The sequence below is a fragment of the Felis catus genome, chromosome D2, assembly GCF_018350175.1.
Source record: "Felis catus isolate Fca126 chromosome D2, F.catus_Fca126_mat1.0, whole genome shotgun sequence".
NCBI lineage: Eukaryota > Metazoa > Chordata > Mammalia > Carnivora > Felidae > Felis > Felis catus.
This window is the reverse complement of record NC_058378.1, coordinates 61,799,238-61,823,743: the sequence shown is the minus strand read 5'-3', so window position 1 is coordinate 61,823,743 and position 24,506 is coordinate 61,799,238. Positions and strand designations below refer to the sequence as shown.

Below are 24,506 nucleotides of genomic sequence, written 5' to 3'. Positions count from 1 at the left end.
GGATGCAGGTGATTCTGTTTCTTGGCCTGGGCCCTGGTTACCTACGTGGGCTCCATTTGTGAAATTCATTGAGCTATACACCTGCATGTGCACTTTTCTGTGTGTGTATTATACTTCAAAAAGAAAGGAGTTTTAAAAAAGGAAGGAAAGCTAAAACAAAAAAATTTTTTAAAAGGGTAGGGGCACTCTTGGATGACTCAGTTGGTTAAGCATCCGCCTCTTGATTTCGGCTCAGGTCATGATCCCACAGTTTGTGAATTCGAGCTCCGTACCAGGCTTTGCGCTGACAGTGTGGAGCCTGCTTGGGATTCTCTCTTTTCCTCTCTCTCTGCCCCTCCCCTGTTCTCACTCTCTCTCTCAAAAAAATTAATTAATTAAAAAAAATTTTTTTAAAGGAAAGAAAAAATTGTTCTGGTCATAGCTCTGTAAGGCTGCTCGAAAAGCCTTCAATTCTGTTTGATTCAGTCAAGATGTATTAAAACCTCTGATGTGCCAGGACTAGGTGTTTTCTTTGTAGCAGACACCCATAAATCCCATGGGGCCCCATTGAGGATGGGGGAATAAAAGATTTTGTTCCTTTAAGACTGGCTCTGCACTGGGGAATGGGAACCTCCAAATCAGAATTTGGAAAATCATTTTTCTCTCCTGGATGTGATGGTTCTTACTGTAAGCATGCTGTGGCTGCAAGAGGAGTTAAGGTTTCCATCTGTGGCGAAAGCCCCCTGGGTTTTTTCAAGAGTGTTTCCCTGAGCCTGTGGGAGATCGGGCGGAGAGTGCCGTGTGGGAGGCTCGCCTGTGGGAGTCATCCTAGCGCCCCCAGGTGGCCGGGTCCAGTAAGTAATCTCTGCCTCTGTTGTGTGTTCTGTTCTCTGCTCTCTGCTCTCTGCATTGGACTAACGGAAGAGCGTCCCAAAGGAGAGAAATGGGAACTGCGTGGGAGACACAGTGTTTTTAGGGGGCAGGGGTTTGAATCAGGAAAGGTTGCTACAGGCTGAAGGGAGCTAGTATCTGGCCTCGGGTGGGGAAGATAAGTGACAGAGGGTGCCAGGGAAACACTATACTGCTCAGATCCCAAGCAGCCAGTGAGGAGGTGGGCGGGACCAGGCTGTACGCCCACGCCCCATGCTACCCCACCTACGTGACCTTGGATTGTCAGCTCATAAGACATCCCATTTGCTCATCGTTTGTGATGGGCTGGGCTCCGTGTTAAACGATTTTGTACATCAGTTCATAGACTCCTCCCAATAATCCTCTGAGTTAGGCATTACTGTGCCCATTTTGCATTTTGAGGAAACGGAGATTCAAATAGGTTGGGACTTGTCCCATATCACACAACAGTAAATGGCAGGGCCAGATGTACTAATCAGGAACCTCTCGGTGACAAGGACTAGATCCATCTCAATCTGGTGTAAGAAAAATGGGGAAGTTTATTGGCTCACGTAATTGAAAACTTCAAGGGTAGTGGTTTCAGGCATGGCTGGATGTAGGTGACCAAATCGTGTATCTCTCTAGCTCTCAGCTTTGCTTTCTTTGGCAATTTCATTCCCAGAGAAGCTGTCCCAAATGGTGGTGGTGATTTGCAAAGATACTTCCTAGCAACTTGGGGTTCACAGTGTGTGAGTTAGGGGCCCCTGAGGAAAAAGTACTTCTCTTTCTGGTAGTTCCAGCAAAAGTCCCAGGCCGATTCTCCTTGGACCAGTTTGGGTCACACGCCCATGGCTGGACTATACAGATTGGTAACTCCAGGTGTTTGGGGTGAAGTGAGCCCCACTGAACTCACACAGCCTGAGAATGAAGGAGGGATTGCTCCTCAGAAGAAGCCCAGGACACTGCAGTACAGACGCTCGCAGGCAAACCCACAGATGCCTGCCATGCGAGACTCTAAGCCAGAGCTGTGGGGTGGAAGCTCATTATTCCTTTTCTTCCCTACAGGCATTGCCTGCGTCTTATCACTCTGTCTTAGTCTGGTCGGGCCGCTGTAACAAAAAACACACAGACTGGGTGGCTGATAAGCCACAGAAACTTATTTCCGACACTTCTGGAAGCTGGAAGTCTGAGACCAGGGTGTTCGGGTGGGGGTCTGGTTGCAGATTTCTCACTGTGTCCTCACATGATGGAGACCACAGGGAGTCTGTGGGGGTGTCTTTTATGAAAGAACTAATCCCATTTGTGAGGGCTCTTCCTCCAAAACCATCTCACTCCCCAAAGGCCCCATGTCCAATATCATCACATTGGGCATTAGGATTTCAACATGAATTTTGAAGGGCTCAAATATTCAGACCATAGCACACCCCATGAGCATACATACATGTCACTTTTTGCAGGGGTGGGGATTCCTCCAATAACCTTTTCACCTTCTCTCCCCAAATTGGTTTGGCAAAGAAGAGGCTCTCCTGGGTGCCGCATCAGCCAGCAGAGCCAGAGAGGACCCCCTTTCCACTCAGTCGGCTCTCTGACCCACAGAGCTTGCCTGCCCGCTGACAGCTCCAGAGACTCTCCACCCACTCTCTCCAGACAATCCTCTGACCTTCCTGAGGGTATCAGACAACACCCACATGCATGGCACTCGCTCAGTGCCAGGGATTGCCAGGGACAGAAGGAGTATAGAAAGTTATCCCTGCCCTCAGGGCGACTGCGGTCCGTTTAGGGATACAAGACTGTCATGAGTCAGGACAACTCTGTAGACGTCACCATAACCCCCTGTAGCGGGTTGAAGAGCGGCCCCTATGTCCATATCCTAACCCCCAACCTGTGAGTATGACTTCATTTGGAGAAAGGGTCTTTGCAGATGTCAAGTTGAGGATCTGGAGATGAGATCATCCTGACTTTAGGGTGCGCCTGAACCCAAAGGCAGGTGTCCTTATTGAAGAAAGGCACAGGCAGGTTTGAGACACAGATGGACGAGGGGAGGCCGTGTGAAGACAGAGGCAGAGACCAGAGTGAGGTGGCCACAAGCCAAAGAATGTCTGGAGCCCCCGAAAGCTGGAAGAGCCAAGCGTGGATTGTCCCCTAAAGCCTTAGGGGGAGCAGAGCCTTGCTGGCACTTTCAGACCTCTGGCCTCAGACCTGGGGGAGAATATATTCTGTTGTTTTAAGCCACCAACTTTATGGTAATTTGTTACAGCCGCCCTGGGAGACTAATGCACCCCTTCCCTTTTTGTCCTTAGATCCAATTAGACGGGTGGGAGCGTTGTTCATGGAGAATGAGGCCTCTGCACCATGCGCTCTGGGGCCTCTGGGCCTGCTGTGGCTTCTCCTGTTTCTAAGGCCAGTCCCCTGTGATGGTCCAGGTTCTCTGGACGGCCGTGAAGGGGGAGGGTTGAGAGGATCTGCACCCTGGGAGGCCAGGGTGGCCTATGTATCTAGGAACCCCTAGGGAAGGTGAGAGGGGGCCCTGGGATGGTGACTCCCTGACAAATTCTCCAGGACAGCAGAGATCAGGGGCAAGAGTGGGGTGACTGCCGGAGGGTCCTAGAGGCTGACCAAGGAGGGCAAGACAGACATTCAAGGAAGGCTTCATAGAGGAGGCCTTGGGATGGAGAAGGAGGCCCAAGGCACTTCAAAGAACACCAGACTCCTTTCTGTGGCTTACAACACAGCTACATGGCCTCTCTTTAGTCTTTCAACTTTGCTCTGTAGTTGCCTCTGGCTGAGCACTCTTGCCCCAGAACCTTACATGACTGGCTCCCTCTCCTCAAAGTCTCCACCGAATTTCCCTGACCACTAGCTGAATTCTCCTGCCCCCTAGGCAGGCCCCTTCCCATTACCCTTTTTATTCTTTTTTAGAGATGGGAGGAGACACATATGTGTAACCAAACTACTTACTAGATATGAAAATTGTATCCTGTGTCCCGTCCATGCACATCCTGTCCCCAATCTAAATGTAAACACCTTGAGAGCAGGGCCCCGTCTGTCTTGTTCACTGCGGTCTTAGCACCTGGAGCATCAAGATGGTGATGGAGGGATGGGTGGCACTCCAGGTGGCAGAAAAAGCAAGGAAGAGGGGGTCGTTTGAGGAAGTATACGTGCTCACATACACACTGTGAATCTTGACGAGGAGAGGCTGCCAAGATTACATCAGTTTGGACAGACCAAAAGAGGCCCTGAGACTAGTCCTTTCCTATTACTTCTGGAGACTACGCTCTCAAATCGCCCCCCATACAATGGGTGCTTGCCCATCTGTAGGAACACATACCTGGTTCATGGAAATTGCCAGACTCTTCATGGCTGAGCCATGTCCTCATCTCTCAACTTCTTGAAACAGTTCATTCTGCAGAAGCAAGTGCCAATTACTAAGACCCATCAAGTACCACTGAGATGCCTCATTACATGCATAGTGTCCTGGGCGGGAGGAAGAAATCCCTCTGCCACCCAAGCATGGGGACCTTCCTGAGTCAAGGCCCCAGCTGTGTGTCCTGGCTCAGAGTGGACACTGCCGATGAGAAGGTCAGGCGACACGGGGGATTGGGGCAAAGATTGATCTCCCTCGGGTGATGCCCACTGACTTGTGGCAGATACCCACCCAACCAGAGCAGGGGTGGGGGGATAGGAAGGACAGGGAGGTTTGCTGTTTCAGGGAGCTCTTTCTTCCCAAAGTCCACGAGACACTGCTTCCCGCTCCTTCCCACTTTGCTGGTTCGTTCACTGGGTCATTTGTATCTGGTAGGCAGAGACCTTGGGAGGACCGCTTGTATGTGGGTGGTGTACCATGGCGTGTCCCACCGTCCATGGTTATGGTTTACGTAGTTCTCAGTCATCCCCCAAGGCGGCTGATCCCTAGACCATAGCAGAGCACCTAGCATGGAGGAAATGTTAGTAATGCTCCCATCACACGCAGAATAAAATCCTAAGTCCTCACCATGGCTCTCAAGGCCTCACTTGATTGGACCCCAAAGACCTCTCTGGATTCATTGCCTTCTGTCTCCCTCTTACTATGTGAGCTGTAAAATCCCAGGTTGAAATCTCAACTTAGCCACTTAGTGGCTGTGTGACTTTGGACAGTCCTCTCTGAGCCACCATCCCCTGTGCAAGGTAGGGATAATAAAATTACTTGCTTCAAAGTCATGGTGGGGATTAAGTGAGAGAACCCAATGAAAAGCTCTTAGCCTGTGCCCAGCACGTAGTAAGCACTTGGCTACTATTACCGCTTGTCTCGCCCCTCCTCTGCCCCTTTCAATTCCACCATGCCCGCTGTGCAAATCTTAGGACTTCTAGAGGGAGCAGCCATGAAGCCACAGTCCTTTGGTCTCCAGATGAGAATCCAGAGGAACCTGCTTCAGGGTCATTCAGCCAGCCTGTGGCCCAGGCAGAACTTGAATCCAGGACTCCTGCCAAGGCCCCTGCTCCTTCTGCTGGTCCCACCTCCTCAGCCCAGCCCAGAGAAGCAGCAGCAACAGGGACCGACACTTATGTGCTTGGACCCTGTCAGGCTCGACAACTTTCTTCTCCACTTTCAGGAGTGAGTTATGTCCTGAGGTCTATTTTATGCCCTGTGTGTAATCTTCCTTACGATGCTTATCATATTTCTGGGGCAGTGTCTGCATGGCTTTGAAGACTCTGGCAGGAGCTATAAACGGGCTGAATTACATTTACAAGAGGCCTTCAATGCCCTGTGGTCTCGGCTTCCTTAATGGGGATTTTCCTCCTGCTCCTTTTTTTCTCTCTCCCTTTTAATACAGTCACCGGTTTGGCTTTCCGAGTGCGGTTTGGATTCCTAACAGAGAAGTCAAGACCATAGAATCCCTTCCAGATCTTCCCTCCCTCTTTCCCCCTCCTACCCTCTGCCGCTTGTGCCAAAGCCCCAAGAAAAGAAAACGTTGCTCCTGTCAGGATTTCAGCGGGAAGGAGAGAAACCCTGTTGGGATTCCAAAAAATCAGCCGGGAAATGGCTTGTACAGAAACTCTCCTCTGACTCTGCACCTGAGCAACAGACCCACGATCTTTGTGAAGGGTCCCAGAGGCACAGTGGCCTCATTTGCAGGGAGTGGGCACGAGGGGCAAGGTGGGGTTCCTGTACTCATGTGAGTGGGAGCCCACCTATCTCCCCACCTCACCTACCCCCATCCCCCCCTCTGCCAGTCTTCTGCACCGTGTGGAGGCCTTAACTTTTCCTCAACTATTTGCTTTATGGCGGTTCTGTCTGCAGCTGGATCAAGTGATCTCTGCAGGTGATCTTATGTGATCTGTGTATTTTATGTATCTGTGTATCTCAGGGGTACCAGACTCAGGGGTTTGGCCAGCCTTGAGAGGGGCTTGTTTGGAGACGGAGGGATTTTGTCTGCCATCTTTTCCCTTTCCTCTCTGTCCCTTGCCAGGATGAGAAAGGGCAGGAGTGCTGTTTTTGGAGGATGGATAAGTCGTGTTTCATCTCCTTTCAAAGGAGCGCATGGCAGAGCCAGGTCTGTGGGCCCGGGTCCCTACTGTGGTCTCTCCTTTGGTTTCCTGTGCTGCATAGACGAGTCCTGCAGGTTCCTGCGAGCTACCATTTGACCACTGGCGTCACTGGGACTGCGTGATCTCCAGCTCTTGATGTATGAGGCTCAGGTAGAAGGCTCAGAAACCCTGACCCAGGGAGTTCTGTCGTTTTGTCAGTCCCGAGAGCAGGCCTCCTCACGCTATGCGTTTATTTGCACATGTTGTCCCCATGGCTGTACGCATATGCTCCCGCGGCACGCAGGCGATAAAGCGACAGGCAACCAAAAAAGGGTAGGAGGCACAGAGGCCAGGAATACCAGATCTGTGACATCTTCCTCCAAGGAAAAGAAGCTGTCTCCAGTGTCTTGATAAATCATGTTTTATCTCCTTTCAAAAGGAACACGTGGCAAAGCCGATTTATCTTGATGACATTGTCCAGTCTGCACAGCATCGTCCCTCTGACGGGGAGATGGCCTGTCTGCCTGGCTTCGGAGAGGAAGGGAGGAAAGAGAGCTTGAGGGACAGTCCAGGAGAGGGAAGTGAATGGGTCAGCAAGTACCTATGGGGCGCCTGCTGTATGCAAAGCCTCGTGCTGAGTGGGGTGTGGGTGCCAAGGGGAGGAAGGAGGTGGTCACATCTGATGTGGGGGGATGAGGGGCCCAAATGGGAAGCAAGTCACACATGATAAGATGAGTTAGATGCTCCCCGGTCCGACTGGAGCAGGGCTGGTGACCAGTACTTCTGGTGGCCAGGAACTCAGGCTCTAGCCTTCCGAGGTCCACTGCCCTTGACCTCTGTCTCTAGAGGCTGCTCATGGGAAGGACTGGGAGCTTTGCTGTAGCCACAGGAGCGTACTCGGCGGGAAGTGCCAGAGATGTCCTGGCACTCTCAGATGTTCACAAGCAGGAAGTTGGTGACAAATACCCCTCACCCTCAGTTAGGATACCTCTGAGGTGTAGTCCATATTATCCCCAACAGACCTGAGCTGTGGCTACCCATAGGGGTGAACTGGCTGGGCAATTCTTCCTTCCCTTCCCTGTCTTCCCTTCCACTCCCCTCCTGCTATCTTCTGGGATCTGCTCCCAAATAAACCACTTACATGCCTCATCTCTGGGTGCCACCGGGGAAACAACTTAAACCAAGGCAATGCTTCGTACTTCCCTGGGGCCCGGATAGAAGAAACTCCAGTGGATTGACATGCAGTCTGTGTATCTGTTCACATGAAATGGCAATTATCTTAATTAGAACTCCTTTAACGCAAGTGTAAAACTCCATCTCCGATTAGTTTAAAAAATGATTTTATTGCTTCGTACATATGAAAAGTACCAGGTAGACCTTGGGTTCCAAACAGCTATATCCAGCTTTCAAATGATGTCAAAGGAATCTGCTGTTCTTCTCTTTGCTCTGCTTTTGAACCATTCAGGAAGCATTTACTGAGCCCCTATTTCGTTCCAGGCACAGATCCTTTCTCTCAGTAGGTTTCCTTCTCGGACAGTAATAAATATGGCCCCTAGAAGCTTCAGGCTTTCATCCTGCCAGCTTAGCAACTGTGGGAGAAAAAAAGCCTCCAGCAGAAGTCTCAGGGCTGACCCTCATTGGCCCAGATGGGGTCCCCTGCCCATCTCTGAGCCAATCACTGTGATTCTGTTTGGCTGGGCTGGGTCACAGCCCAGTAGGCTGGGCCTACTCTTGTTGCCAGGGGGTGTGGTTAGAAAACCCCAGGGACCGGGAATGGAGGAGGGAGGCTCTCCAGAGGGAAACTGGGCAGACTTGAACAACAGATGTTTGTTACAGCCATGGGCTGGGTTGTGTGTATCCTAGGATGTGTCAGGCCCCTGATGGAAGGGGGCTCACACGTATCTGTAACACACAGCAGAATGAGGTGAGTAACTTAGGAATGGACAAAGTATGTGGATGTTCTGGAAAGAGGAAGTTGCTCCTAGCTCAGCTAATCAAGGAAGGCCTTCTAAAAAGGGGACATTGGGGGTGCCTGGGTGGCTCAGTCAGTTAGGCATCAGACTCTTGGTTTCAGCTCAGGTCATGATCTCATGGTTCATGAGTTCAAGCCCCACATCGGGCTTCACGCTGACAGTGTAGCCTGCTTGGGATTCTCTCTGTCTCTCCCTCTCTGTCCCTCCCCAGCTCATGCTGTCTTTTCTCTCTCTGTCTCTCTCTCTCTCTCTGTCTCAAAATAAATAAACTTTAAAAACAATGAAAGGGGCATTGACTCAACATCGATGGCCATGGGGCATAGAAATGTTAACTGTGTCAGGACTTGAAAGTCAGACCAAGGAGATCAAACTCTGAACTGAACCGGCTTAAAAGGACTATACATTGATCTGGTTGTTAAAATTGAATTCAGCAAGCTCAGAAGAGCCTGCTGGGAAAGTCTGAGGGGCTGGCCTTTCCTGTAAGCCTTGCCCATACCTGCAGAGGGGTGTACCAGCCCATCTGCACAGTGGCCTGCACTGTTGGAGGCTGTGTGTACAGAGAGGCTGGAGAAAAGTCAGGCTGGGGCAGCTGTGCTCCCTTGGCATTGGCCTGTGCCCGCCCTGGAAATAGCCACCCACCTAAACTAAGAATAGGAATTCCTGCCTGACTGGCAGGAAGGAATGCTGATTTCTCAAGGAGGGATGGGCCTGAAAACCAAACATGGCGTGTGGGTTGGGCCGTCCTTTGTATTTATTTGTGAGGTCACTTGGGAGCCACACCCATGTCAGGGCATCGATTCTGCCATTAGACCCAGACAAGGTGATTTGGCCAAGATGGCAGCCTCTGGGGCTGCTCCTGGGCCCCAGAGGTCCTGGGCCCTCAGCCTCGGGCGCCTCCTACCCCCTGGGAGAGGTGACTGCTCCTCTCTTGTTTTCTTGACAATGGGCAGAGGTGGTGGCACTTGGTAGCCAGCTAAAATGCTGAGAAGCTGAGGGAGAGGGGAATGAGTGTAGGTGGCCCAGGTCCCATGGCAGCCTTCCCCAGAATCAACCGGCTCACGAGCGTGTGTCTCTTCCAGGCAAAATCCTCTTCCGGAGAAGCCACATCCGGGACGTAGCTGTGAAGAGGCTGAAGCCCATCGACGAGTACTGCCGGGTAAGGGTGCGTCTGCAGGCGGGGAGGGGCCGGTCCGTATGCCAGAGAGTCTGTCCATCTGTGAAGGAGAGCCATCTGTATAAAACTCTTGGCTGTGGTTTAGCAGATGCATCCTGACACCTGGCATTTCTTGGCCAGAGGGGTGGGTATGACTGTCCCTCAGGGAGGGGTCGCTCGTGACTGGGCCACCCCCTGGAGCACATGGGCCTTGGGATCACAGCTGAGACTTCTTTTGGGACATGTCCATGTTTACAAAACACTATTTTAAATCACTTCCACCCGCTCGGGAGCTCAGTTAAGGGGTCTCCTGCTGAAGGGATCCTGTATGGGACTTTTTGCTTGACACAGGAGAACTGTTTCTGTGAATTCCTTTCAGGACGTTGTTGGAATCATTCTGAGTTCCAATAGTATCTGAAATATCGGAAATGCATATTTGTTTATTCACAGAAGTGTTGATGGTCACGGATGTTTGTGCACACGTTTTTATCGATGCAAGCGCTCACTCTCACAGACACACAGGTGCATGTGTGCAGGTGCCTCAAAACACCCACTGCCAGGGGCGCCTGGGTGTCATTCGGTTGAGCGTCTGACTCTTGGTTTCACCTCAGGTCATGATTTCACGGTTTTGTGAGTTCAAGCCCCTGCATTGGGCTCTGTGCTGGCAGTGTGGAGCCTCCATGGGATTCTCTCTCTCTCTCTCTCTCTCTCTCTCTCTCTCTCTCTCTCTTTCTCCCTACTCTGCTCCTGCTGTCTCTGTCTCTCTCAAAATAAATAAATAAATAAACTTAAAAAAAAAAAAACAGCCAATGCCAAAGAACAGATGGGAGAGTGACCACGGGGTCATGAAACAGAGTCCCTTCCTCTTTCCACTTTGATTAGAGCCTAGGATCCCGGCAGTGAAAACGGCCTGGGCACCAGACCTCTGGACAGCAAGGCTGCCTGGGTTCAAAACCCTCACTAGCTGCATGAACTTGGGCAAGTCACTTAACTTTCCAGAGCCTCAATTTTCACACCTGTGTAATAGGGAGGAGGACAGTGGCTCCACAGACGGTAGTCGTGGGGATGAAAGGAGCAGGCACAGGCCAGGCACCAGCACAGTGTCCGGGAGAGAGGAGGCATTCAGGAGACGATGGCTTTTGATGATTATTATTAAAAGACGCGAACAATACACTGTTACCACTGGCTTTGATGGAAATGGGACTTCTTAGTTCAGTGAAACTTGTGGAGTCTGACTCAAGACCCTTGAGGAGAAGCAAGTATGGGATAGTTACAATGCTGGCATTAGGACGGGAAGAGCTGGGACCAAATCCCACTACCCCCCACTAGCTCTGTGACTCTGGGCGAGTTACTTTACTTCTCTGAGTCCCGGTTGCCTCCTCTGGAAACCAGGGTAAAGGCAACTCTTGCAGAGTTCACGAAAGGCGCTGCACAAGAGAATATGTATCATAGTGTTTGTCGCTTCTGAAATGCTCTGTCCCTGCACGGCATTGGTGCTGCACAGTCCCTTGATGCACTAGTGTTTTACGATTCAGAAACACTACGTTTGGCAATAAAAATGTTTAAATAAGAATCAAGTTGCTAAAGGTATTAACTGGTGTCCCCAAGCCCGTAGGAAGACGAACACTCCCATATAGTCTCCATCAACCCAGGTTTCCATTTTGTGACTGTGCCAATTATACTCGGTCACACTGTCTGCCTTAACCTAAAGAGAATTCCCGCTGATGAATTGTCTGACACGAGAAGCTCCTCTTCTTCGGATCAATATTCATTTTTCTCTTTAAAGAGCAGTTGCCATTTCCAGTTCAGTTGATGGCTGCCGCCCGAGCTTTTATTTCTCTTTATTCCTCTCCCAAGAAGTTAAATAAATGGGCAAAGCTAATGGAGGAGGGGGCAGAGGGGGGGGAGGCCTCTCCCAGCTGGGGATTTATGGCTCACATCAGCCTCAGCCTCCTGGAGCTGGTGGAGCCCGAGGCATCTGCAGTGGAAATGCCGTATCCTAGGCCATCCGGAGGAGGAAACTGATAACATCTTATCTCCTGGGATCAGGCTTTGAACAGGACTCCTGAATCAGGATGAGATTCAGGGGGGGCTCTGGGGCCCCAGTGGTGCCCAGTTGGTGGCCGGGGGAGCCATTTAAGTGGAGTCTGCAAGAGGAGGGGCCTCCTAACCTGATTAGCACAGAGCCAGGCAGCAAAGAGGAATGTCATGGGTTCACCAAGCAGCCAGCCATCTCACAGGCTGTAATTTACTCTGAGAAAGGGGGGGGGGGGGGTGGGGGGGTGGAGGGAGGGGGTGGCGGAGGAGGGAGGGGGAGGGCAGTGCAGAAGTAGCCTTTAATTCTTCGGAACTAGAAAGCTGGGGCCTGTGGTATAATTGTCTGAGACCTTGAAATGACCTTGGAATCATCATTAGGGATAGATAAGCCAGCAACGGTCCATGGCCACTGCCACCCAGCATCGTGCTTCACAGCTCTGCCTCCCGATTGTCCAATCTGTGGCCACTCAGGATCCAAGTGTCACTCCTCATCACTGGCCCCCACCATGAATTCCATGGTCAGTGCCATGTGCAGTCTGCTGCATGGCCAGCCGTTCCCTCGTTTATGTCTGTCCCTGGACACACTGCTGGGAACCTCTGGGATTTTTGTTTCCAGTTTCCATATGCAGCTTTGCTTGGCTGGGCAGCATCTTCCTTGGACTGCTGGCCAACGCGGGCTCCCAGTCTGGGATTTGCTGGGCATTCAGATGCACCCAAAACTGTGAAGCTGGCTCTGTGCACAGAGCAGCCAGCTCCTGTGCCAGGACTCAGACGCGGAAAGTCTGACCGCGCAATAGACCTCCCCAGACTTCGGGCTCCCTGCCCTCGCCGGCCAGCCAGTCCCTCTGCCCAACGGTGGTTTCACAGCCCAAATCTCAGTGTTAATTTTAAACATATATGGGGCAGATTGGATGAGCGTCACGGAAAATTGACCGAGCACCAGTCGGGTGATTGTTTTATGTGGCACTTGAGGGCTGGGTGTCTATCAAGAGGGGTTCCAAAGGCATTTCTTTAGCTCCATAAATTAATTTAATGGGCAACATGGTTATGCGGTTAATATTTAATGATCCTGTGGCCTCAAAACGTCGACGACTTTCATCTCACTAACAAGCGAGAGCTATACTTTAGGGGCTCCGACTAACAGTTTTATAAGTGACTCCATTTACCCCATTCCTGCGTGTGAAATACATGTTTGCAGTGTTTGTCTAGGGGATAAAATAAATATCCCAGGGCAGGGGGTGGGGTGGGGGGCAGGGAGAGAGAGTGTTTGAGAATGATCAACTCACCCTTTGCCATGGTAATGACGTTTATACAAGTCTCCATTTCCTGGTGGGTGCAACTAGAATTTTTTTTTGCTGCCCAAAAAGCTGAGATTGCTTCTATTATTCCACCATCCAAGATAGACTTGTTTTCAGGATCAATGGTTTTCTTTGTGGGAGGGATAAAGGGTTGGTTGTAGTCAGACTGCGGGAGGGGGACAAGGCAGGATCTCCCCTGAAGAGGTAAAGATCTCTGCACGTGATCCTCCACATCTATCAGACTCATTCATTTTTATTCCCACTTCCCAGATTTGAAAACTGAGGCTATTTCTGGGACGTGGTTCTTAGTCCCAGGCATCTCCCTCCCACCATGCCTGGCCCATCGTTGGCTCTCACCTTAATAAAGAGGAAGGTTCATGTCCCAACCAAAACACATGCCTTTAAGAAGCACTGAGACTTCCTGGTATACTCAGTCCTAGATACAGGGAGACTTTGTTCTTATGGGCCCCATTCTAAGGGCTAGCCTGGGTCAGGAGTGTTGCTGATGGGGACACGGAGGCAGAGAGCGAAGATTGATCTGTTCCTGCCTCCCACGTGGGCTGGTACTCTGGGGGAACCCAACTGGTAGAATATCTCCATCTCCACAGGCCCAGATAGACCCAGGCAAAGCATTTCCAGCCTGGGATAAAGCTGATTACGTCCCTTTCTCCTTGAAGACCCTCAGGGGAGCCCCATTGCCCACAAGAACCTCTGGGCGCTTGGCTGGGCCCTCTGTGGGCTCGTTCTAAGTGCTGCTCAGGCCTCAGCACCTGCCTCTCCTCAAGGCTCTGCAGGCCAGTCCGCCAGAGGTGCAGCCGTTCCCAACTGGCCAGAGTCCCTTAGGCTGCCATGCCCAGGCCTTGCTAGTCCTTTTCCTGCAGATGCATTCAGCTCCCATGATGCCCCTCCTAGAAGCCTCCTGACTCCTCAGGGAAAGCCAACCACCCTTGCTGTTCCACTCCCCAGAAAACTCTGTGCCTGCTTCCATGCAGCACACCTATCCTCTGTAGGAGGGTGATTTCTGTGTGTCCACCTTCTCTGGACCGGGAGCAACTGGAGGGCCACATCTATTATCTTTGTGTCTTCAGTAACAAGCAGGAAGCCTGGCTTCATGTGGGTGTCCATACAGTATCTGATGGTAAAATGCAAGGATCACACACAAGCAGAGGAAACCTGTGAGGACGGTGACATGTCCCCGAAGCCCCAATGTACTAGGATCCCTTGTGAAATGGCTTAAATGCTACGAATTAGATGCTGTTTCCATTTCAGAAGGATTTGCGGCTACATCCTTCAAAAAGAGAACTCCTGCGTTTGATTCAGAGAAGTTCTATGAGCTCCCAGCTTCCTAGACAGAGATCCAGGAGGAACATTCCAGGCAGGCTAGAGGCAGCCCAGGGGTGGGGATGGGGGCAGAGAGTGGGCGTGTGGCCAGATGGGCAGGACTCCAGCCCCCTGTGTCACACCCCCACCCGACCCTAAGTCCCTGGGCTTTTACCCAGAAGATTTACATTGATTAGAAATCAAATGATGCCCCTGGGGCACCTGGGTGGCTCAGTCAGTTAAGTGTCCAACTCTTGATTTTGACTCAGGTCATGATCTCACGGTTATGAGATTGATCCCTGCATCAGGCTCCACTCTCAGGCGTCAGGCTCCACGCTGAGCTTAAGATGCTCTCCTTCTCTCCCTCTACCCCTCCTCCCCTGCTCATACACTCTCTCTCTGAAATTAAAAAAAGAAATCAAAATGATGCTCCTAAAAAGAGGAAAATGTTTGATCCCATGGAAATAGCAGGGCATCCACAGTTGTTTTGCCAAATGCAGAAGTTTGTTTTTTGTCCTTGGGCAGACATTACCCAGAGTGGCAAGCTTCATGGAAGGGGGTCATTGGGTCATTTCAAAGCGGGTCTGAGCTCAGTCTGCCTGGGACCCCCTCGCATGCCACTGCACTTGAAAAACCAGGCTTGTGGCCGCAGCATCTGGGTGGCGGTCTCAGAGGCACGCAGTGCAGCCACCCTCTCCCTTATCTGAATCCGTGTCTTCTAGAATGATGACATGGTACCAAATGGTGGCCCAGGTCACTGGCTCCCAGAAAATGGTCGGGACAGGCCAGGAGCTGGAGACCTCAGGGCAGTTTAGGACTGGGGAAGGGAGGCGCTGGAGGGACGGGCTGGTGGCACACCTGGGTGGCTCTTCAGCACGTCTTCACTGGTCTCCCCCATTCCTAGGCACCCCCTGCCCTTGACTCCTTCCGTTGCCTTGTTTCTCCATATCTGCTCTCAGCTAGTTCACGGACCCCCTGGACCACAGGATGGCAAGGTCAAAAAGGGACTGATTTCAGCTCAACCGACATTGGACAGGGGCCTGCATACTCTAAACAGCCCCACAGGGCACTGCCCCCTCCCTGGGTGCTGAGGGCTGTGAGGTCATACTCATTCCAGCTCTTCCCACCTAACCTGAATCAGAGTCCTATTAGAAAGGCTCAGTCAGGCGGCGCCTGGGTGGCTCAGTCGGTTAAGCGTCCAACTCCGGCTCAGGTCACAATCTCGCAGATTGTGAGTTCAAGCCCCGTGTCAGGCTCTGTGCTGACAGCTCAGAGCCTGGAGCCTACGTCAAATTCTGTTTCCCTCTCTCTCTGTCCCTACTCCCGCTCATGCGTGCGCTCTTTCTCTGTCTCTCTGTCTCTGTCTCTGTCTCTCTCTCTCTCTCTCTCACACACACACACACACACACACACACACACAAAATAAATAAATAAACATTAACAAAAACTTTAGGGGCACCTGGGTGGCTCAGTCAGTTAAGCATCTGACCTCAGCTCAGGTCATGATCTCACAGTTCATGGGTTTGAGCCCCTCATCAGGCTCTGTGATAACAGCTTGGAGCCTAGAGCCTGCTTCAGATTCTGTCTCCCTCTCTCTCTCTCTCTCTCTCTGCCCCTCCTCCACTTGCTCTCTCTCTCTCTCTCTCTCTCTCTCTCTCTGTCTCAAAAATAAACATTAAAAAAATTTTTTTAATTTACAAAAAATTAAAAAAAAAAGGCTCAGTCACATAGAATGATAGGTCAGACACCGAATTCACTAATAATGGTGCTGTTTGTAGTGCTGGAGCCACAGACTGTTAGAGATGGAAGAAACTTCAGAATGTCTGTAGCCTGGATTTGTCCCAGCTGTGTTTGATGGGCTGTCAGTAGGAATCGCTGGAGGACCTGCTCCACGGTCAGAGACCTGTGGGTAGTGCTGGAGGCAGTACTAGATCCGGACGGAGCACAGGCTCTGGACTCAGACGGCCCAATTGAAAATTCTGCTACTTACTGGCTGTGCAGCCTTGAGAAATCACTTAACCTCTGTGCTTTAGTTGCTTCTCCTTAAAATTGAAATCATAGTCATACCCATCTCTTAGAGTTAATGTGATGATTACATGAGCCAATCCTTCAGCATGCCATGATTATCAGTAAATGCTGATCTGAACAAAGCTCTACAGGTTTCTTCCCTGCAGGACTTCTCAGAGCCTTTGCTATACTAATGAACATGGTGATCTCTAAGACCAAGGTGGGCCATCTACAAGGCACGATTTCACTTGTACCCACAGAATCACTCTACCTCACCCAACAGGTTTTCCTTGAGATAGTTTGAGATTCCAGAGTTAGTCTGCTTTATCCTAGAAGAAATGACAACCAGAGAGGTGAGGTGAGCTGCCCAAGGTCATGGGCAAGTATATAAGGGCAGGATTGGAATTAGAATTGAGGTCTCCTGACTCCCATTCCTGTGTTGTTTCTAGTATGCATCATTCCATTCATCTAGAGAACATAGCAGCAAAGACAACAGTACAACAACTAAAATTTACCGAGTGTTTACTCAGTGCCAGGCACTGTGCTAGGCTCCTCCTAGTTACAATCTCACCTAGCCTCCTAACAAATAGGTGCCATGTCATACCCATTGTACTGAGCTCAGAGAGGCCAGTAACGCATTCAGCACCACACAGCCCATGAATGGTAGAGCCAGGACTCAAACCCATGTCTGGGTGGCCCTGAGGCCCTGACTTAACCACCCATAGCATAAATCCTGAATGCCCAATGGCATTGGCATTTCAATGGCCTGGGTGGTGCCCTTGAAAATACCCATGTATGGCCCCCACCTGCTCCTCTCAGAATGGCTGGATTTGGGGGTTTCCCGGCTCTGGCAGTGATTGGCAGCCCAGGCCTCGGGGGCCAGACTGCTCAGCACCTAGCTCTCTTGCCAGATAATTTTGGCAGATCTGGGCTTGGCGGCAGGGCTGATGGAAGCTGGGCTGAGCTGGGAGCCTCTTGTCTGCCTGCAATCAGGATGAGCCCTCCATGCGGCTCCCTTCGGGGCTCTCTGTTCAGTCAAGATGCCACGGTGGTTCGACCAAAAGGCCTCTTTGTCTGAAGCCCTCACGGCCCACACGTCCTCTGGCCCCGGAATGCCGGTCTCTGTCAGCATGAAGAGCCCCTGTGTTCGCTGCTGGGGCGGCGCGAGCCGTGGCTGGCCAGGGGCTGCGCCGGGGGCGGGTGGCAGCGTGCTGAGCTGGGAGGGTGCTGGCGCTCCGGGCCCGCTGGAAGCCAGCCCTGGCTCCCTTCCCTCTTCCTTTCAGGGAGGTCACCCTGGCAGCGAGTGTGCACACAGCCTGGGTCCCTGGTAATGATTTCCCCCCTGCCTAGCCCAGCCCTTAAGTTCTCCTGCCAGGGGCCCTTGCCGTGCACAGGCCTGATCCCCCCCCCCCCGCCCCATCTCTTTCTGTCTCTGTCTCTCCGTATCAGTCTCCCTATGTCTCTGTATGTCTGTCTCTCCATCTATCTCTGTCTCTTTGTCTCTCTCCCTGCATCTCTCTGTCTCTGTCTCTCTTTTTCTTTCTCTCGCCTTCCTCAGTTTATCTTTTCCCTTTCCCTCTACCCTTCCTGGGGGAGAAAACAGCACATGCCACGTATTTGAAATGAAAACCTGAACACTTTGGGGCAACTTGCACTGATTCTACCTCCTGAGCACAGGGCTTCATTCTGCACTTTAGCAGAATAGTCTCAGTGTCCCTGTCATAAACAAAGGCAGTGATGTCCACCTCCGGAACAAAATGGAGTGACACCTCGTCAGACATGCTCTTGCAAGGGCAGAAGCTGTGTCTGGCTCATCCCTGTGACACCGGACACAGCCCCATGTCAGGCACGCACTGAAAGGCCCTCCCTGTTTGTTGGATAATTGGAGTCAAGGGACTTAGGACGGTGCCTGAAGCATCGCAGTTGCCCATTACATGCTAATTTCCCTTCTTTCCTATTTCCTGGCTGCTCATGGGCGTGTGATCTGTTAGAGACCCTTGGAAAGCCCTGGCCTCTAGAAAGAACAGCTGTGAGTTGCAGAGTGTTATAGTCAGGTCTTGTCTCATCTTGCCCAGGTGTGGATATGATATCAAAAAGGGCCGTCATGCTGGGATGCCTACTGCTCGATGCCACACTTGAATGCTTTGCAATAACACCATCCCAAGTTTTCTTCTCCCTTCTCCTGGCTCTATCCCAAAGTTCCCTTGGCCCTGTCCCTCAGCCCTGCCTTGGGAGCAACCTCTCCCATCTGTTTGTGCTAAAGAATCGTTCCAGTGTCTTCTCTGCATACTGAATCGAGTAGCCAGGAGCAGGGCTTCACCTGTCTCATGCTCCCCCGCGGCCTCCACGTTGGACTGGGGCAGGTCAGGGGTCCCGGGTGCCCCAGACTGCAAGGTACGCAGTATGTGCTGGTCTGGTGTGCAACAGGAACTCTGATCACCTCTGACTGTGACTCCTCACTTTCCAGCAGCAGACTCTCAGCCCTGTTGGGTGACAGGCTCACAGCTGGTGCATGCCCCTACCTGGACACTTACCCCTGTACGGTGGCTGCCTTCTCCTCTCTGCCTGTCCAAATACTGCACATACCTCTTCGCTAGCTCATGGCCACTCTTCTAAGAAGCCTTTCCAACCCCTTCAGCTCATACCACTCTGCCAGGCATCCTAAACAAAGCCCTGCTGGACCAGACTGGTGGTCCCTCTCCCCTCGTTTAGTGCGCTCAGGCCCCACGGAGCCACTATACTTGGTCTCACCACCCTCACTTGACCAGTTAATTCTTACCCATCCTTCAGAACTCAGCTTCAGAGTCTTTCCTGAAACCGCCCCCCCTCCTCTCTGCTAATCTTCCTGGGTCCTATCAGATTCTGTAATAGCACCCTGTTGCGCTTGGTAGAATTATCCGCTTGTCATGAAATAATTAATTGTGCAGTCAGTATTTAGGGGCTGTGACTAGCAGCCGTGTCCAGAATGTGACTGGTAGGAGAGGAGGCTGGTAGAATAAGCCCTTGGGTTGTCAGGCTAAGGATCTTGGACTGACTCTCTGGGCAGGAAGGAATCCTTTCAGGGTTCATGCCGAATGACTGGCTTCCGAGGGCTCTGAGACCTAGGGCTCAATGGTCATTGTGATTTGCTTGGTTGGCTGGTTGTTTAGTTGGTGAACTGGCTAGTTGAATGGTTGGTTGGTCGAATTGTTGACTGGGTGGTTGATAGATTAATTGGGGTTGGCTGATTATTTTTATTAGTTGACTAGTTGGTTAGTGGATTAACTGGCTGGTTGGCTAGTTGATGGGATGGATGAAGAGTTGTTTCATGTTAGCTGATTAGTTCAGTCGCTGATGAGTCGTCTGGTTGGGTGGCTGGCTGCATGACGGTGTCTTCCACGGCACAGGCCTGGAGCCTGTGCCGTCACCGTCAGACTGAATTGACCCTGCTTTTGACTTTCATCAGGCCTAATGCCCTTTCTTCCTATCTTTCCACAGGCACTTGTCCGACTGCCTCCCCACATTTCACAGTGTGATGAAGTCTTTCGGTTCTTTGAGGCCCGACCAGAGGATGTCAACCCCCCAAAAGAGTAAGTGGTAGCTCAGTCATCTCCTGTGTGCTTTGAGGTGTGGGCTAAAGCTGAGGGCAGGCTGGAGAGGCTCAGGATGTGGGCACACAAGGAAAGGGGGAGCTGGCAAGGCCAACCAGGCCGGGGAGAGATGGGCCAAAGGTATGAAGACCATTGTTCCCTGTTGCCCAAGCTTGCTCCTCATTTCCCTTTACCCCAGAGCTGACAAGTGGGGCTGTCTGTGCATTTGGGGAGCAGGTTTTCCTGCAAACTCTAGCTCACAGGTTACTGTAAGGAACAGATGAGATCAAAGAAAATATAATGGACCCTCTGTTCAGATGCCCAGGGTTAGCAGTCATTGCTCTTAATTATTGATGCTCCCAAGCTCCCAAATGAAATGTAGGCCTTCAGAGGGGGCGGGGGGAGGCATGTGCTGCCCAGGCTGAAAACTCACCCGCTGAATAACTCTTGGGCTAGTTTGTGATAGACATTAGTAGTCACGTTTACAGAGAAGGAAACTGAGGCCCAGTGAGGTTAGGTGATTTTCCCAAAGTCACACAGCTGGTTGTGGATGTGACAGGCAGGAGGCTTGAGCCCAACTCTTGGATTCCTAGTGGCCCAGTGCTGGCTGGTATTTCCATATTTAGAGAGGAATGGGGAACCAAGCAGATCTCCCTCTCTTCTCTCTGGAATCAGGTTGCTCTGGGTCTGGTGTTTAAGATGACCCACCCAGTCATGCTAGCTTCTCACATACATGACCAGACTCCCTTGTGACGGCCACGCTCTCTTGCTCAGAACAGATCCTCACCAGAGTAGGTTCTCAGTAGAGAGAGAAATCTGGTTTCTGCCCAGGAGCAGGTGAGCAGAAGAGGGCAAGCAGGGAAAATATTGTCCAGGGGAGAGGGTGGGGAGAGGACCAAAGGGGGTGCTGAGAGATCCCTTTGTTCAATAGCTTTTTTCCCCTAAAATCTTAAAGTACCAGGATGAGTGGCAGAGAGGCAGATGGGGTGGGTACAACAGAGGGAAAGGAAAGAAAGGTATGGAGGAATGATCTAGGACAGGTGGGAAGAGGCAGGAGGCCATCTGGTGATGGGGAGGGGAAGCCTGAAGACAGGGGTGTGTGTCACATGGCTCCAGGGGCACCACTTACTGCATTTTCTGTGAGTGGCACCCATGGAGGTTGTAAAGTGCACAGCCTGCACACCCACACATGGCAGTCTTGCCTAAAGGGGCCCTTCTCTTTTCAGTCATACTATAAGACCAAGAGCCTAAAATGGCCCAGGCCCTTTTGGAGGCGAAAAAGCCACCCAGGCCAGAGGCTTGGCCCAACAAAAGCCACCTTCCTGATGGCTGCAGTGGGCTTAAGAAACAAGAAAATGCTACAATCCATCAGAAACTCATCAGTGACTTGTTCACAGGGTAGACTGGTTGAAAGCCACAGGGAATAGGATGTACAGTGTTGAGTTCACACCCCAACTCTGCTGCTTCCTAGCCACACAACTGCAAGGCAGCTCACTCATATGGCTTCCCCGAGCCCCATTTTTCTCATCAGTAAAATTCAGATGACATGAGGGCTGGGCAAGAGCTTTGTAAATGACAAAATGAGACAGAAATGTGTGTTCTCACCAGAGGGAGAAGCATCGCTCTCACCATACCTACTATACGTCAGGCTCATAAGGGTTTATATATTCTCATCCCCACATTACAGATAAGGAAACAGAGACTCACAGCAGGAGCCCGAACTTGAACCCAGGTTTTTCTGGTTCAAACAGAGGCCTGTACTCTTTCCACCCTTCCCACCTGCCTCCTTGGTTTAGAAGGGGTCAGGGGGACCATGGCCCTGACGCCTCTCAGTGCTCCTCTCTGTCCTCCCCTCTCTGTGTTCCTGCCCCAGCCCTCCTCACTCTCCCAGGACAGGAAGTTTCCTGAGGCGCCAACAGTGTCCCTGGTCTATCTGGCCCTGCTGCTCCCCTGCTGTGATGGTCTCACAGAGTCTCTCCTTCCTTTTCTGTTCTCTGTCCTTCCATGGGGAGAGAAGAGATGCCCCTCCCTAGGTGGTTGTCATTGGAGACACATGTGATTGTGTGCCCACAGGAGGGCAGAGGGATCGTTGCTGGTGGGTGAAGTAGCAGTTGCATCACCACAAAATCGCTGAGCCTGCCTTTCGTTCGTACCCCTAAGCCCATTCTCTGCCAGTCAGCTAAATAAATTCGTCCTGTTTCACCTCTTCCTGGCAATAGTGCCCATCTCCAGAAAGCCCTCAAGGAAACTGGGCTTGGGGAGACAGTTGTGCATTGGGGGGGCAGTGGGCACGGCTTTGCAGAGCCAGGCTCTGGGGTCAGAGCCTGCTACTCAGGGTTCTATGATCTCCGGCCATTTGCTCGACCTCTCTGTATTTCTGTTTTCCCATCTCCAAAGCACGACGTAGAACTCATGGGACGGTGAAGAGGGCTTAGAGGGATACCAAATGTAGGAAGATAACCTGGTCAGTGCTATTGGCTCGTAGGAAGTATTCAACAGTTTTATCCATGGAAGGTTGTAGAACAGAATGGAATGTGGTTCAGTGCACACTCCACCCTACAGATCACAGCCTGGCTTTTGCAGGAAGGGGTCATAAAGCATTTGCCTCCGAGTCACTATGGCAGTGGGGTTATCGGCGTCTTTCTCCAGGTGGTGCTAGTCACCTGGGCTGGTTCACAGCCGGTCTGGCAAGAGATGGCCTGGAAGCCGTCCCTTGTGAGACAGACCTGAGGCTCAGGAAGTAGGGTCAGCTATGGACAGACAGTTCTGAAGGGCTTCTCCTCCCCGGTCCCGCTCGGCCTCCAGGACCTGCCAAGAGACTCACGTTCCAGTCCACTCTGTGCTCGCCATAAGAGCCCAGACCTATAGGTGACCCTGGCCTGACAGGCTGACGATTTATCAGCCAAGTGCCTGCACCCCCCTCTCTGAGAGCTGCCTGCACCTTCCCAGACCGCAGTCCACCTCCCCCTCCGTCCTGAAACATAAACACAGGATCAAGTAACAGTGTATTTTGACTCAGGGGCGACTGTAGAGTGGCTTATCAAATTATCAAAGCCTGTGGATTTAATTGGAATTTTGCAGATAACCCCCTGCCTCTTTCAAGTGTGCTGCCGCAGGGGCCCTCGAGTGTTCACAGGGCCTGGAGTGGGGCGACTGTGTCCCTTTTCCATCTTGCTGGAAAGGCAAGGCTGCAGCAACCCAGCCTTGATGGGGGAGGTGGAGCAGAGGCCTGAGCCCCTGGGCTCTGATCCCCAGCCGCTCACTGGCTTCTCTGGGCGAGAGAAGGGTCCTTCCCCAAACTGCTAGACCACCAGCCCCACACAGAAAGGATGTTCCCTCTAGACACTTTAGGAGAGCCCGACACAGAGTGGCCAAAGCGGTGTCATGTCTTCATGCGGCCACTCCAGGAGGGCAGCTCTTGTCCTTCCTCCTCCTGTGAACACTGACATGCACTACTGCCTTGTCGGCCCCAAACCCCAGCGTTATTCTAGAGTCATCTCTTCCCGTCACACCCCTCCATCCACGTAGCGCATCAGGCGGGCACTGCCTTTGGAGTGTTTCCAGACTCTGACTACATCTCCCCGTCTTCCTGCTGCCACCCGGAACCACATTGTCGCCGTTCCTCACACGGGTTCTGCCTCCTGCCCAGCCTCCCTGCTTCTGTCCTTGCTCTCGATGGTCCCTTTTCAACATCGCAGAAGGAGTGATGCATCAGACCATGCTGCTCCTCTGCTCCACATTCTGTTCCCTCACTGCAGTTACGGTCGCTCCCTCTCACGGGGATGTCGGTTCCGGGAGACTCGGAACTTGTACCTGTTCTCTTCATGCCGCATCCCCAGCTCCCAGAGCAGGTGCTCAGAAAACGCCTGCCAAAGGCAAGGCCCATCATCCAGACTTCATTATGTAGTCTTACACGGGAGATCGACTGCGACGTGATTTTACAGAGATCAAGGCCCAGAGAGGTGAAGTAGCTTACCGAGGGTCACCCAGCTGGCAAGCAGCAGGGCCAGGATTCAAACCCCAGGCAGGCTGGCTCCAGGCTGCAACGTTTAACCGTGTCCCGAACCCGTCACTTGGCTCATGGCTCCTAAGGTTTGCCACCTCCTCAGCAGCGCCCCCTCCTGGTCCCTTCCCAGCCAGGGCAGGTGGAGACGGGCCTTGGCCCCTTGAACAATTATTTTCTTTCCAAGGATGATGTGTTCTTGGAAAGCCAGCAGTTGAATAGGAACATGCACGCGCGCACGCGCGCACACACACACACACACACCTGTGTGTGTGTGTGTGTGTGCACGCGCACGCACGTACATGTGCACATAGACATGTGTATGCATGTGTGTCTTAATGGTGGGGCCAAAAGGAAAAGGAAGACATTAGCCTGATTGGTCACTTCGTCTGTACTCTGCATATTGTCTCATTTAAATCTCAGGCCACCCCTGAAGTCAGTACTATTATCCCTATTTAGCAGATATGGAAACAAAGGCCCTAGCTGTACGTGGCATGCCCCAGGCCACATAGCTGAGAGGCAGGGGAGGCAGGCCTCCAACAGGTGTGCCTGGGAATGGGAGGCACCGTCCTGTCACCCCCGCCCCACCAGTGGAGGGAGCTGAGCATATCTCCCCCCAGCCCATGGCCCCAGGGTAGGAGTGGGCAGGAGTGGGCAAGAGAAGCTAGTGATGATGTTTCTTAGGCTCTTCTCTGTGGATTCTAGAGCTGTGTGGCCGGCTTGGGGTAGGGACAGCCTTAGTCACCAAATACTAAAGGAGGCAGAGAAAGACAC

The 24,506-nt window shown here is 52.0% G+C and overlaps 1 protein-coding gene across 8 annotated transcripts in view; it reads left to right on the top strand.

The window, feature by feature from the left end:
* The window catches only part of SH3PXD2A (SH3 and PX domains 2A), a 243,177-nt gene that overhangs the window by 111,098 nt on the left and 107,573 nt on the right, over positions 1-24,506 (top strand). For 7 of the 8 annotated variants that reach the window (XM_045040633.1, XM_019813773.3, XM_011287436.4 and 4 more), the window contains 2 exons: positions 9,425-9,501; positions 19,638-19,729. In XM_045040633.1, the coding sequence (XP_044896568.1) occupies positions 9,425-9,501; positions 19,638-19,729 (169 nt within the window). Of the gene's footprint in view, positions 1-9,145; positions 9,259-9,424; positions 9,502-19,637; positions 19,730-24,506 lie in introns of those variants that run through there. The other variant, XM_045040632.1, reaches the window with a different exon arrangement.